Consider the following 15722-nt stretch of genomic DNA (forward strand, 5'->3'; position numbering starts at 1 on the left):
GTGGAAAACTTATTCGTTTCGCAGATTCTTTTTGTCAAAATCGCAAAAAATAGGTTAAAATTATACATTTTTCAAATTGCAATAACTTGCTTGCGAGCAGTTTGGCGCCCCTCATTTTTCGAGAAGTGACAGTTGTGATTATGATCTAAATGCATGTTAAAAAATGTCGGTGGGTTCTAGTGGGTTCCTTGCCAAATGATTTAATACAATTGATAAATGTTCAATACAAATTCACGTATTTTAAGACCCTTTTCAAAGAAAAAATCCGCATTACTATTACTCGTAGAAAGGTCGAATTTTCGTCGTTTTATTATTGCTTGAGTCCATTGCGATGCTTAATAAAGCGATTAAGCACAAAAATAAAAAAAATATTTTAAAACTGTTTTTTTAAATCAATTTTTGTTTTTTTTTTTATTTTATTCTGATTTGAATAAAAGTGCTAAAAATATGCTGAATTACTTATTAATGCAACGACTGCAGCGACCAATAACTGAATGATGAAAATTCGGCTTTTCTACGAGAAATTCGGATGTTTTCTTTGAAAAAGGTCTTAAAATACGTGAATTTGTATTGAACATTAACCAATTTTATTAAATCATTTATCAAGGAACCCACGAGAACCCACCGACATTTTTAACATGCATTTAGATCATAATCACAACTGTCATTTATCGAAAAATGAGGTGCGCCAAACTGCTCGCAAGCAAGTTATTGCAATTTGAAAAATGTATAATTTTAACCTATTGTTTGCGATTTTGACAGAAAGAATCTGCGAAACGAATAAGTTTTCCACTAGAATATCTCATTTGTATCTATTCCAATCGAATACTGTGGAAATTTCAGGTATTGTATAGCTAAAAACAAAAATAGGTGAATTTAACCATTTTTTTGCAAGATTTCCCTAAATTATTATTTCTGCAAGGTAAGTACACAACATAGAGCTTAACAATGTTCTACAAAGTTGATATAAAAGGTATAATGAGTAACTTTGTAAAAGAAACCATGTCTGTATCTTGCTTCTGTGAAAAGTAAGATTTTGGCGCCACCTTGCGGAGAAAAATAGAACCAATGCAAATCCATCAATACATAGCGCAAATATAGTCAAGTAATTTTGTCCAAGACACCGATGAGCTACAACGAAGCCTCTGGCCTGCAGTCAATTTTGATCGCAAAAGTGTGGTTCCTGGCCCAATGTGGGCCGTAAGAAGAGCCGCCTCATGGAGGGGGGGAGGGGTTAGTTTTTTCTATAATGTTTTTACTCAAACACTTCATAAAACAAAATTTTAAAAAAAAGTTTTTTGTACTATTTGACTAGGACATCGGGAAATTACTTTAATCGACGTTTAAAATCTTCGCATCTTCTCAAGACTCTGGTAAATTTAGCTAGGGGTAGATTGCAGAAAGCCATCAATTTGAACTGAACTTATTCTATGTTTAAATCAAATAATAATAATTTACCAAACGCTTGAGCATATTCCTATATATTAACTATCGAATAGGATAAATGAAATTTCCGAAAGTTAGAGATAGAAATGTAATTGGTTGAAATTTCAGATTTTTGTTTTAAATTTGTCTGCAATATGAACCACAATTTGCAATAAGCCTGAAAATTTTAAATTCATTGCAGTTTTTTACGTAAAAATTGAATGTTTAAAAATTAGGCTTTTCCATGAAACAAAACTTGGAAAATGAACTCAAGTTCTACTTTATATTTGTGATTTTCCGCTGAAATTTTAAAATTCTATGTACAACCCAAAGTTAAAGTCAGCGATCTTTTGCTATTTGAATTCTGCAACGGAAAACACGTCTTGACATTTTTATCTTGATTTTAATACTCATTTATCAGCTGAATCCAACTTGGATTTTGAATACTAATTCTGTATCTGAATTCGGAACCTATATTCAAAATTGCAATGTTGATTCTGTTTCCAAATCTCAATTTGATTTCTGAACCTAACTTCCAGATCAAAATTTCGAATATGATCCAAGATAATTTTGTAGTAGGGTCCTCAATCATTAATCTCAGATTTAATTTTTGAAGTTTTGGGTTTCAATCTGTAGGTTTTCATTTCAAATATAAATTTCAAATGATCAATCTTCATTTCTGGATCACCGTTTCGAGGATTTATTGAGTTAGAATTTTGTATAAGAATCAATTTCCAGAACTTTGTTTCTGATTATTAAACAAAAGCTCAGGATGGTTTTTGCGTTTCGGGAAACACCAATCAAATTTTATTTAAAATTTGAAATCAAATTTGATGTATCTTTTTATTTCTTATTCCTGCGTATGATTCGAATTGAAAATCGAAAATTCTAAACTTGATACAGAAACAAAAATTTGAATTTAATTTTAATAATCCGAGCCGGACAACCCGGGCAATTTTTTGTGAAAGACCTGGCAAAATCCGGGCATTTTATTTCTAAATCGAGACTTAAAATCCGGATAATATCCGGGAAAATTTTGCCAAAAACCCAGAAATTAGTCAACAAAAATAAAAAAAAAGAGTTGAAAAAAATATTTTTTTCATCAAATTTAGAAAACAATTTTGAAATCGTATTTAAGTCTTTGAAAAATTCTTTCATGATTATTTTTGTAAAATCTGCTCAATTTTTTTTGTTTTGATGGCTATGGGATTTAACCCCCAAACACCCCCGTCTTTTCTGCGGCCATGATTCCATTTTTTTTGTGGTTTTCAGAAAATTTGACCAATAGCATTCTCATTGAAACCCCATTGCAATTGGCAACACATAAGCAGATCAAAATTTTGAATTTTTATATACAAAACTTATAATGAAAACCAACATATGCTTCAATTTATTTTAGAAGCCTGATCAAATGCTGACTGAAAAGCAAACTCAAAGGGTTTCGATTACATAGTCACAAAAATTCACCGTATTTCTCTAATCATTTTTTATAAAAACCTGAACACCACTCATTATAAAGATGTGTAGAATTATGCTTCTATTTGGATTTTACATGAGATCTCAAGTTATCAGTAAGGCCTCAAAGCAAGAAGAGCAACGAATCAAAATGTTGTAAATGTGTCGTAAAAATCCAAGCTAGGGTAAGTGAGCCCTATTTTGGCATGGTCCTTTTCTTGGCATGCCAACATGTCTTTTCATGTTTTTCAGGTCCAAATTGAGCTTAAAAATTTTGAATACATTTTCATTGCGAAGAGTATAAATTGTTTCAAATCTGTGCATACCGAATTTTTTGATTGTTTGTACTTTAATGAAGAAGTTAATTTTTAACGATCTGCATCCGAGGAAATGATGTTGGAAATCACCGTATGAAAATCAGATGAACTCACCTTTCTAGTGCAACTGTTAAATTCACATGCGCTTTCAAACGCGGACATTCATTTGAAAAAATTGCAATAAATATTCATGCTTACAGTTAAACTCGGCAAAAAATAAAAAAATACGAGAAAGACTGAAGAGTGAATATTTATTTAGGTTTTGAATAAAAATTAAAACTAATTTTGTTCCTTTTCTTGGCATGCAACTTCAATCGAAATACACCACCAGTGTTGGAAGCTGGAAAAAATACTCGTTCATTAAAGAGGTATTTTTGGACTGATAATATGTTTTCCCTAAAAATTCATTTAAAACTACGCACAAATGTATTTATACTAATTGGGTTGTATGATAAGACCGTTGCTATCAACTTAAGCTTCGAAATAAGTTGGAGAACATAAGTGATTCGACTAACTAAAAGTCATATCCAAGCATTTTAAATGCAAAAAATCGCAATTTGGGAACCATGAATCGAAGGTACATTGGTATGCGTGCGAACAGCATTTACATTGCCGTCTGCCGAGCAAAAGCCACGTGGTCTCCTACAGAACACAGTGGTTCGAAATATAGAAAAAAAAAACTAAGTTAAATTAAGCATCTCACAAGACTTAAGATGTTTTTCTTATCTAAAAATTGTTAAATCGATGGCAATTTATGACTTTAGTATATAAAATACATAATTAATTGAGTTTTGGAATCGTTTTCTATTACTTGGGAACCATATACCTACTCAGATTTAATTTTTTGGAATTTTGTTCTAATTTTTTTCAAGGAAACAGAAGTTGGAAGTTCAGGAAAATATCGTTTGCTTTCCAATTATTCCTTAAAATATTAGATTGAGTCGAATTAAAAAAAACTGTTTTAGCAAGGTTTACATTCTAACATATATTTGGCGTGTCAAACCACTGCGCAACACACCGGGCATTCGAGATGGCTCTTGCTAGAAGCTCATAATCTCAGCTAACAAATTCAAAAGGGCAAAATTTTGAAATACCATCCAAGGAATTTTTCAATTTCTTACTTTATGAAACCAAACTCCACAATATGAAGACAGTTGTTTGGTAGTGAAAATAACCCTGTGTGTCGCAATCGCATTGCGGAATTTCTGGACTTCCGACTTTTTGAAATGAAAGCTTATTTTGTGCTTCCCTTTCAACCAAATTTCATCAATGTTTTCAAAAGCCTTTTTGTTGTATGAGTGGCGCCCGGTGTTCCATCGTCGCATAGAACTTTACGCTCAGCTGACGTCATTCTGTCAGTGGCCTTATATTCAGAATAGCCAACGATTCTGTTAACTGTCAATTGAGCATTGTTGGTAAAGATCTATTGCACTTTGCTGGTGGTCAAGAATCGGATCATCGAAACGGCAAACAATTGGTACGGCGGCCAAGTAATTGGAGCACCGCAGTGAGTACTTTGCATGCATTTTACTCACATTAATGAAAGTTCCATAGAGAAAACATATTTTTGTTGAACTCTAAGCAAGTTAGCAAGTAAATTCTTCTAAGGATGTTATATTGTGCTCTCAACATTAAGGTGCCTTAGGTGCCAAGGTCGGGTACATTTACCCTAAACGCACGCAGAAAAAGCCAAATCGTTTAATGTAGCTAAATCAATCAGAAGCTTGAATCAGGAGGAAATCAAAAGTCGGAAGCCGCAGTGACGAACAGAAGAGTGAAAAGCGCTTTCAACAAAAAACTGAGATAATTGTAGAAGATTCGTCAATGATCATACAAATTGTGGTAAACTGTGGTAATTTGTGGCAATTTGCTAAGACCAGTGCTAATTGAGAGATAGAAAATGAGCGAATTGTTGCATATTTTTGCAAATTGCTGCAAATTGTCAAGCAGTTGGGGAATGTTGATCATTACCATTCTAAATGCAAAGAATTTTCTCTATTTCTTTTGCAATCTTCCGGCTTTCAAGCGCAACTCCAAGCTCTCCGTCCAAGATGTTGCAAATAAGTTGAGAATATTGTCTGCAACCGAGTCTTAAGCAAAAATACGATCCGGAGTCCGAACTATCGACTTAAAAAGATGGGTGTGACTCCAAATCATAAGGATAAGCAAAACCTTACGGCATAAACAAGATCTCTGAAGCTGTATGCGACATGGTTGACAAACTTTGATTGCCTAGTAACGGATGACGAAACCTACTCCAAGGCAGACTTCAGTTAGCAGCCGGAAGAATGTCTTCAACAGAGTTTGAAAAAGACATACACCGTCTTAGCCGATTTAGGCTTTACAGACTGAATAAATGACGTGGACAACTTTAGATTAACATTTAACACGTTCGTCGCCACGGCACCCATATTCGGGTGACGGGTGTATTTTCTAGGGGGCCCATTCACATCAAAAAGCGTGTGACGCTCTCTTACTTGAGTTCACCGCTCAGCTTCGCCACACGTTTCAAATATGGGAGTTCTCCCTCTTTGCTTTCTCTCTCTGGAAATTTCTTTGGGCCCGGCTAGTAAAACTAGCAAAATGAGCGTGGCGACGAACGTGTTAATACCCAGTACCGAGATGGGAATCGAACTCATGCCATTAGTGGGCTAGCGAATTCCGTCTTACCACGCCAACAACTCGAAAACCCAGAGGTACAAGTTTGCTGCTTATCCTGAAGAAATTTGACTTGTCTGTGTAGTTTTGGCCGGATTTGCCATCCTGCAATTATGGAAAAAGGCTATGGAGTGGTATGCTGCTGACAAAATTCAGGTTGTGTCCAAGGTAAAGATCCTCCCAACACACCAGAACTTCGCCAAATCGAAGAATAATGGGCGTAGCTAAGCAGAACCTTAAGAAGACCCAAAAAATTCATGATCAATGTGGGTTCAAACCTTACTGGAGGAAGACAACATTTTACAACATTAGTATTTATCTTATCTGTTTCCTGAAATTTGTCAACAAGACGAATGTTCACTAATTGCTTCGAATGGAAACACAACACCCAACTCATAAAAAATGTTTAAAAGTATTAAAAAAAAACGACTCAAAGGATTAAGCTGCTACTCAAAACGGACAAAAGACGGCCATCGCTTTCTGGTTATCTCCAACACCGCAAAAGTTGTACAATACAGAGAACCGGCTGTACAGTTAGATTAAGCTTGTTTGTTTGTGTTTGTGTATATAAGACAAAAAAAAAAGAATCACATTCGTAAAGTTTTTGGGTAAATACCGACTGTACACAGGCTGCTTGAACTAGAAACTACAAGAACACTCGCTCCTTCATTTGCTCTATTCTATCACCAGCTCGTGGGCTGTGAATTCATTCTTATCAATGGTAGTGCTGCCGCACCATTTTCCGACCGGTACCGATGATCGGACCACTACCCTTCGGGCCTCCATTTTGGTTGATGTGATTATGGTTAAGAGTGCTGCTGCCGATGAGACCGTTCCGGATTGGGAGTTCCGGTGGGGAACTGGGACCTACTACTACGCCTTCGCCATCGGATTGGGGCGTATGGGTTGGAGATGTTGTGATATTGCTGGCCATACTGTCATCTTCGCCCTCGTCCAGGGTGATGTCGTCGTCGTGATCCAGCTCGGTGTCTGAGTGGGAGTGCTGCTGATGGTGGGGATAGTCATAGGGTGGCTGTTGGTGATGATGATGGTGGTGGTGATGGTGGGTAGTTTGGTATTTGTGGGGTCCGTTGAGAGGGTTCGGAGAAGGTCCGAGGACGTTCCCTGCTCCCAGGGTATTGGTTTTGGAGAAGTGTTCCTGGTTCAGGCGTAGAGGCGCTAGGGTTTGCGCCTGGTAGGTTATTTGGTGATAATGATGGTTGTTGGATAGCGTCGAGTTATTGCTGGAGCTGGTGTTGTTGTGTGGCGGAATCGGTGGGGTATAGTTGGGGAACAGTTTCATTCCAGGCTGCTTCAGGTGATCTTGGCTAAGCTGCAGGAATGTGGTGGCTGTTCCGTTGGCGCAGTTGGCACCGGCACAGATTTGATGCTGTGAACCTCCCCTCCGAGGCGGTGGAGGGGGAGCCTCTAGCTATAGTTCCGTTACTGGTATGTGCCTGATTCCATGCGAGTGGTGGTTGTTGATTTGGTAGTTGTTAAGCGTTGTAGTGTGAACTCCTATGGTTCCACAAGGGTTCGGATGACGACCCATGTAGTCTTCTTCGGAGAATGTCTTCTGATACTCTCGCTCTTTTCTACCGATCGCACTGTTTCCCCAGCCACCTTTCACAACTTCTCGGATCTTTCTGCGGCATTTGTAGATGACCAGAGCGAGTGCTGTAATGATCGCCGCGATGATCACGAGCACCGCACAAATGATGGCTTGTTGACGTTGATCGGTGTGAGAGCATCCGAGAAGCTCCGGAGAGAGGGATTGTAGAACTTGCTCTCGCAATCGATCAGGAGATGCACAGACCACTGGAATCTGGTTTTGACTGTTGTTCGTTTTACTCACCAATACGTTTCGTAGCCACAATATCCGACAATCGCAAACGATCGGGTTCTCCGACAAATCCAACTCAACCAACTCGCTCCAGGTAAACAGTCCATCCGAGAGTGTTGTCAAAGCGTTATCTTTCAACACCAACCGCTTCAAGTGCGGTAGTCCAGTCAAAGCTCCATCTTGAATCTCCGACAAACCTTTGTTCGAAGCTATCACAATCTCTTCCAGGTTTGCGTTAGCCGAAAACGCTCCACTTTCAATTCGATTCAACTTTAAGGAACCCGATATATCCATCTTCTTCAAGTTACTCATGCCGGCAAAAGCCGCTGTTGGAATGGCATCAAAGTCATTCTGACCTAAGGCCAGTTCCTCTAGCCTCGTCAACGGAGTCAATTCCGGTGTAGGTATTCTACTTAGTCTATTATCAGATAGATCCAGTGTTCTCAACGCATCCAAGCCGTTGAAGCTTTCTGCTGTAACATTGGATAGTGCTGCACCTTTCAAACTTAATCGGGTAAGTTTGCTCAACTTAATGAACGCATCCTTGGGAACCGTACTAAACGAATTGATTCCCAAATACAGCTCCGCCAAATTCACCAGCGATCCGAACGCCGGCGACGGAACCGCATTCAGCGTATTATCGTCTAAATACAGTATCCTCAAGTTGACCAAACCCTCAAACGCCTTTGGGTCGATCTTCCCGATTCGATTTTGACCCAAATTCAACTCCTCCAGCTTCCTCAGCCCCGAAAACACCCCTTCACTCAGTTCATCCAAGAAGTTGCCCCTCAGATTCAGAATCAGCAACGACTCCAGTCCCAAAAAGGTCTTGTTCGAGATCGACCCCACCTTGTTGTGATTCACGTGCAGCTCCATCAACTTCTTCTGATACGCGAACGTCCTCGGTGGCATATTAAACAGATGATTGTAGCTCAAATCCAAATACGTCAGCTCCGCGTAAAACTGCATCGACGAATCAATCGTCTTAATCTTATTATTCTTGATAACCAATCGCTGCAACGATGGGTTCAGCACAATCGGCAGCACATCCAGCTGCCCCTCGCCGCAGGTCACCACTAGATTGTCATCATCGCACTGACATCCGATCGGGCAGTTTGGCGATCCTGCCAAACTTGGTTCCGGACCGATGCTGAAGACTGCCAAAATTAGCGCCACACTCAACCCCGTAGTTATCATTTTGGTCAGCATCGTGGGAAGTTTTCCTCGAAAGTAAAAAACTTTTTCGTTGAGGGGTGAGTCAACACAACAATAACGCCTTCCTAAGGTAGCTTCTTCCAGTTAGAATTCAGCAGGGTCGGTGCTGACATAATCTGCAATAAAAGTGGAAGAAAGAAAAAAACTTATTAGAATCACTGTCCCATAGAGCTGTTTATTGGATTATCTTCAACGAGGACATGTCATAAGTGGGTAGAGTAAAGCAGAAGTAAACTGTCGGAATTCTTATCAAGAGGATTCCTAGGAGAATGAATCTTTTCCTGGTGGGAAACTTGATACTGGATTGGTCGACAAATGTTTCGCGGTAAGGTAAACCGAACAAAAACCTTCAATAATACCACCTTCTCAACGAAAGCTAATCTGATTGTAATGCGGGATAAATTAATAATAAACGATTGCTTCCTTCTAAGGGTAGAGCGCCAGGTTATAGGAGCTTTTGTTCCATTGGGGAGAATTGTGTTTTTGTTTTGTTTCGATTAGGTCAATATGTAACGGGAAAATTGTTTTCCACAAGGTGTTGAATAAGAGATGTTCTTGTACCATTTTATGGTGTCGCGACTGAGAATATTTTCTGAATAAGATATGAATTGCACCCGGAGAAGCGTCTGGATCGTAAGAATATTGTTAGGAGATATTGTCAACAAACCATATTTCCACTTCGATTTGTAAAAGGATGATCTTAAGGGATTTAAAGTGCATTCAGTTTTGGATATAAGTTTGTAGGATAAAGATGGATAAGGTTGAGATAAAAAAAGGATTTTTATAAAAAAACTCCAAGTAACTTAAGATTTAAAAAAAAAAGATTTCATCAGTGTGTATTCATCAATGAAAGAGCTTCTTTATGGTTTTGAAGAGTTTGATAACTCTCCCGTGGAATAAATGGTTAGAATCCTACGAAGTTTAACTGAATAGTAATGGCATCATTGGAATTGCAAAAAAAATTTAAATCCTGTTGAGAATTCAGCAAATTTCTTTCGAATATACCTCAGCTTTGAGAACAACCTTCAAATTCAGAAATTTATATATTTTTAAAGGTGTCACTGAAAACTGAGATCCATCAAAACAGAAAAGGTTAAACTATCGCTTGGATCTATCAATTCTTAAAATTATCCCTCTATTCGGGGCTCTGATTTGGGAACTAAAAATTCTTTACATTCCCATTGCAAAATCTCAAATTCACAATAACACTCCTCAATTCACAATTAGAAGTTCTCATTTTTCAGTTCTTAATTCTCAATTCTCAATTCTCAATTCTCAATTCTCAATTCTCAATTCTCAATTCTCAATTCTCAATTCTCAATTCTCAATTCTCAATTCTCAATTCTCAATTCTCAATTCTCAATTCTCAATTCTCTATTTTCAATTCTCAATTCTCAATCCTCCATTCCCAATTCTCAATTCTCAATTCTGAACTATCATATCTCATTTCTCATATCTCATTTCTCATTACTCATTTCTCATTTCTCATTTCTCATTTCTCAATTCTCAATTCTCAATTCTCAATTCTCAATTCTCAATTCTCAATTCTCAATTCTCATTCCTTATTTCTCATTTCTCATTTCTCATTTCTCATTTCTCATTTCTCATTTCTCATTTCTCATTTCTCATTTCTCATTTCTCATTTCTCATTTCTCATTTCTCATTTCTCATTTCTCATTTTTCATTTCTTTGTTTTTTTTTTAAATTTTGCTTTGGGGGTTCTCGATGATGTTGTTCGGTGATGTTTCGATGAAAAGATTTGCTTAAGTTTTTACGTTTCGGTTTACTCTTTATTTAAACCATCTTCAGAAGCTATTTTATCAATTAAAATGAGTAAAAAAAAATTATAATTATTATAGCCTAATTAATAACATACAAAAGTAAATACACTCACAAGAAAGGTATTTTTCCGCCTGCATGGGACATTATTTGGAAAAAATGGAAATTTATCACGTTATATTCACTGCGTTCAAAATAAAAAAAATCTGTTCGTGAAAGTTTTTTTATAACAAAACCTTTAATCCTTATAATTTTTTTGACAAAAATAATATTGCTTTGCTGTATTACCCTCAATCGATTTCCCGCTGCTTGAACCCTGAAATAAAGGTAATTGTATTTGATTTCTTGTTTGCCTTAATGATGTCAACGTAAAAACTTTCCCCAAACCTGTATGTGTCGTAAACCCTAAATTAGCGCTTACAGCTGTCAAAAATGGTACATAAACTGCGCCGGGCGAACAAATGTGAAACTTTCGCGATTCCCGGAATTTTACACATTTCCGGACCGACACATATTGAGTGAGACTTTGGAGGTTATGTTGGCTGGTTTTTGTGTTCAACTTCCGCCGACAACACCCGACACCATGCCATGATCGTCGTCGTGCTAAAACCTCAAACCTCGCACCTCAGCCTCAAAGAGTTTGCCCATGTTTGTTGGACGGATTAGTTTTTTTTTTGCTCTCTCCCCGGAAAATCATGCAGTTTCCCATGCGGAAAGCAAACTTTCTCGTTTTTCGCAATCCCGACGGCGCGCGGCAATGGTTTTTTCTCCTGATTCGAGTTGATCACCACCGAAAAAAGCGCGGTAGCTCGTTGCACCAAAAAATGGTAAACAAGCAACGACGCGGGAAAAACATTTGCCCTGGCACAAAAGGGACCCAAACTGCCAAAAAGTCTTTTCTTCCTTGGAAAGGGGGGATGAACGGGAAAAAATGGAGAAATATAAAATTATACGAGTGTATGTTAAACATCACTTTCACGGAAGCTTCCATCAAATAAATGGCAGACAGACGCCACACCCAGAGAGAGAAAGAGGAGATTGTTTGCGAAGAAAGAATACGAACCAAGGGGAAACACAGCTAGAACCAACAAGCGAGAAAGTTCCTCGGAAGCATCGCAGCGGAAGGACTCGTTCATTGGTCCGAAAAAAGAATAACAAGATGAACTATTTTTCCGCAAGTTTTTTCCCGTTTGTTTTTTTTGTGGAAAAATTACGCGCACTAAAACTTTACATTTGGGGTACAGATTTTTATCAAAGTTTCATACAGTCCACCCACAATCATGGGTCACACACAATTATTAGTCACCGATCATTAGAACTGCTGATATCTACTAAACCAAAAGAAATTATATCAAATTATTATTTTTAGTTAATCGACAATATCATCAAAATGCATTAATAATATTATTTGTGCGTTTGATAACAGTAAAATTGCTGTTTGAATACTTTTTATCAAAGGTGAACTATAAGCTGTGGAACTATCGCATAAAATTCCAATGTTATAAGGTTGACATCTTAAACCGATAAGCCCCTTATGCGGGTATTTCAAAGATTCCAACCAATTGAATTGGTCCCATATAAGCACAAAAGAAGAGTTTACATTTTCCAAATAAAACTGAGCGGATGAAATGCGAAAATTCAATAACATTTAGCAAAATAAAAGTGACCCATAATTGTTACAGAATCCACCAAGTTTCACACAATCATGGGTCACTTTTTCGCAAAACATTTCTTGGTTGCTATAGCTCAACTCAATTGCCCCTTGAACGTATACTAGCGAAGAATGCCCCTGAATGTTTGCCAGAAACTTGTTCATTTTCATGTTGATATTCGGGCGTTGCCATGGACTTCTATGTGACTAATAATTGTGGGCAATATGACTAATAATTGTTACAAGCTTCAATTTTGACCCATAATTGTGGTTCTGAAAAACGTTGATTGTTTCGGTAAATTATTTTATTTTTCAACAAAATTGGAAACAAAATCATGTTTGAAATCAAAGAGGGAATATTTAATGACTGAAATTCATGCAAAGCTTGATGTTTGGTCCACTAACACCCGAATGAACGAACATTTTGTGGTGAAATGATACGTTAAGTGACTAATGATTGTGGGGGGACTGTAAAATAAATAACAGATTTATTGACGAGAAGCCTTTGTAAAGCTCAGTTGAAAATCTTTTACCCAAACCTGGAAGTGCCAAATTGTTCTTTTCTACAGATATTTTAATTATATACATGTTCAAAAAATTTTCCACGAAGAAGCTTTTTCCCACAAATTGTTTTTAGTTAAAGATGGTGTGCGGATCATTTTTAGCCTAAAAGTCTTTAAATTTTTCAGCAAATATCGCCAAAAATCACAGCTTTTATTCTAAAATATTTCCAACAAATCGCAAAAATTCACAATAAAAAACAATATAAAACCCGTTCTAACCGTTTCAGACTTTAAAGTTTATAATTTATAGAAAATTTAAAATTGAATGCTTAGTGCTAAATCAACATGAAAAAAAAAAAATTCTTTTTTTAAGAATATCGGAAACTTATAAAAAAAGGAAAAAAAAAATTAAAACCGCTTTGTATTGAAGAAGACTATCAGTTTCAAGTTGACATTTTGACTGTTATGAAGTTAATTTATTGCAATTATTAAAATAGGATACTCGTCCACAACGCGTTTATTGATTAGTTGACTTGTCTTTGGGAAGATTAGGCGCATCATTTCAACAACCAAGTGACGTTTAACGGAAAAAATTACCGGTGGAAATAAGTTAAGCTTCGATTTTATCTTGCGTTCCCTCTAGTGAAACGGTTTGGTGACGAAAATTAGTGTTGCGTGTTAACTTGTACAAGCTACTAGTGTTAATAGTGCTGGAAATTAGTCTAGTATTAGGATTTGACTTGAAGGTAACGAAAATATGTATCGCGAGTTCGCTAGTACGAACGAAAGTGTTTATTCTGGTAGAAATAAGTTTAGATTAAATTTCAACTTGCAACCCCTGAACGAGTTTGACTTGCAGGTGATGAAAATTAATGTCGCGAGTTCGCTAGTACAAGCTTTTGATGTTAGTACCGATAGAAACTAGATGATCTCTTGCGACCGATCAAGTGAAAGAGTTTAACTTGTAGGTGACGCAAATAGGTGTCGCGAGTTCGCTAGTACAAGCTCATGATGTAATTACCATCAAAAATTAGTTTAGCTTCGATTTTAACTTGTGACCAGTCAAAAGAAAGGGTTTGACTTGAAGGTGACCAAAATGAGTGTCGCGAGCTCACAAGTTCAAGCTAGTAGGGTAGATGCCGCTAAAAACAGTTGAACTCCGATTTCAACTTGCGACCAGTCAAGTGAAAGGGTCAAACCCTTTCAGACTTGTGAGTGGCGAGAATTTTTATCGCGAGTTCGCTAGTACAAGCTAATAGTGTAAATACCACTTATAATTTTTTTTTCGCTCCGATTAAAACTTGCGACCAGTCAAGTGAAAGGGTTTGACTTGTAGGTGATAAAAATAAGGGTCGCTAGTTTGCTAATACGAGCTAAGAACTAGTACCGATAGAAATAATTTTAGCTTCGTTCACAACTTGTGATCCCTTTAGTGAAAAGATTTGACTTGTAAGTGACGAAAATAAGTGTCGCGAGCTCCCTAGTGCAAGTTAGTAGGATAAATACCGCTAAAAATACTAAAGCTCCGATTTTAACTTGCGACCAGTCAAGTGAAAGGGTTGGACTTGTGAGTGACGAAAAATTGTATCGCGAGTTAACTTTGTGCAAGCTAATAGTGTAAATACCACTAAAAATTGTTTTAGCTCCGATTTCCACTTGCGACCAGTCAAGGGAAAGGGTTTGATTTGTAGGTGATAAAAATAAGGGTCGCGAGTTCGCTAGTACTAGCTTATTGTGTTAGTACCGGTCAAAATAACTAAGGCTCCGATTTGAACTTGCGACCAGTCAAGTGAAAGGGTTTGATTTATAGGCGACGAAAATAAGGATTGCGAGTTCGCTAGTACGAGGTACAACTTACAAGAGCTAGTACTGGTTAAAATTATTTTAGCTTCGATCACAACTTGCGACACCTTAACTGAAAAGATTTGACTTGTAAGTGACGAAAAATGAGTGTCGCGAGCTCACTAGTAAAAGCTACTAGTGTATTAAGTATAAATAAGTAAGGCTTCGATTTCAACTAGCGGCCGTACAAGTGAAAGAGTTGACCTTGTAGGTGCCGAAAATTATTGTCGCGAATTCGCTAGCAAAGCTTTTGATGTTAGTACCGGTAGAAATTAGTAAAGCTCAGATTTTAACTAGCGGCTGGCCAAGTGAAAGAGTTTATCTTGTAGGTGGCGAAAACTAATGTTGCAAATTCGCTAGTACAAGCTACTGATGTGAGTACCGTTAGAAATTAATAAGGCTCCGATTTCAACTTGCGGCAGGTTAAGTGAAAGGATTTGACTTGTAGGTGACGAAAATTATTGTCGCGAGTTTGCTAGTACGAGCTACTAGTGTTAATGCCGGTAGAAATTTGTTAGGCTCCGATTTCAACTTGCGACCAGTCAAGTGAAAGGGTTTGACGTGTAAATGACGATAATTAATGTCGCTTGGTCGAGCGTTAAAAATGTTGAAGTCACCGTAACAATTCCAAAAATGAATGTCATTAAAGCAATCGTCAACTTTTTTAGACCGGTCATAATTTTTTTTCCATAACCGTCCCGATTTTAAAAGAAGTTGCGGCATTCTTTCCCAGCAAATATTTGTAGGTATATTTATCAACAACTTTGTTATCCGTTTTCATGTACATTATAAAACTCACAAAATCTGCATTTACGTACCAAAATGGATGCAGTATACAAACCTAGTTTTAAATTCTAGCTAAAACGATAAGAATTATACGAATTGGATGACAACCTATTGGAACGCATTGCCAGAATTCGAGAGAGCGCAAAATTTCATGATCAACTCATCGAAGCCGTTGCCAGCGACAATATCGGCTACTTCATTCATTGAACAATTCTTGCAAATAAACAATCTTAGTTTAAGCAATCTGG

General features: G+C 37.3%; 2 protein-coding genes across 4 annotated transcripts in view; both read right to left on the reverse strand.

The window, feature by feature from the left end:
• Positions 1–455: 455 nt before the first annotated feature.
• Positions 456–7287, reverse strand: LOC129749465 (POU domain, class 4, transcription factor 2-like). The gene has a single exon (XM_055744442.1). It carries the CDS (start codon positions 7156–7158, stop codon positions 6571–6573), a length of 588 nt encoding a protein of 195 aa, XP_055600417.1. The 5' UTR covers positions 7159–7287; the 3' UTR covers positions 456–6570.
• LOC129749464 (insulin-like growth factor-binding protein complex acid labile subunit) overlaps positions 7155–15722 on the reverse strand; it is an 835561-nt gene continuing 826993 nt past the window's right edge. For all 3 annotated transcript variants that reach the window (XM_055744438.1, XM_055744439.1, XM_055744441.1), the window contains one exon: positions 7155–9029. In XM_055744438.1, the coding sequence (XP_055600413.1) occupies positions 7288–8907 (1620 nt within the window). In that variant the 5' untranslated portion in view covers positions 8908–9029 and the 3' untranslated portion in view covers positions 7155–7287. The remainder of the gene's footprint in view (positions 9030–15722) is intronic.

This window comes from Uranotaenia lowii, chromosome 2, assembly GCF_029784155.1.
Source record: "Uranotaenia lowii strain MFRU-FL chromosome 2, ASM2978415v1, whole genome shotgun sequence".
Classification (NCBI taxonomy): Eukaryota; Metazoa; Arthropoda; class Insecta; order Diptera; family Culicidae; genus Uranotaenia; species Uranotaenia lowii.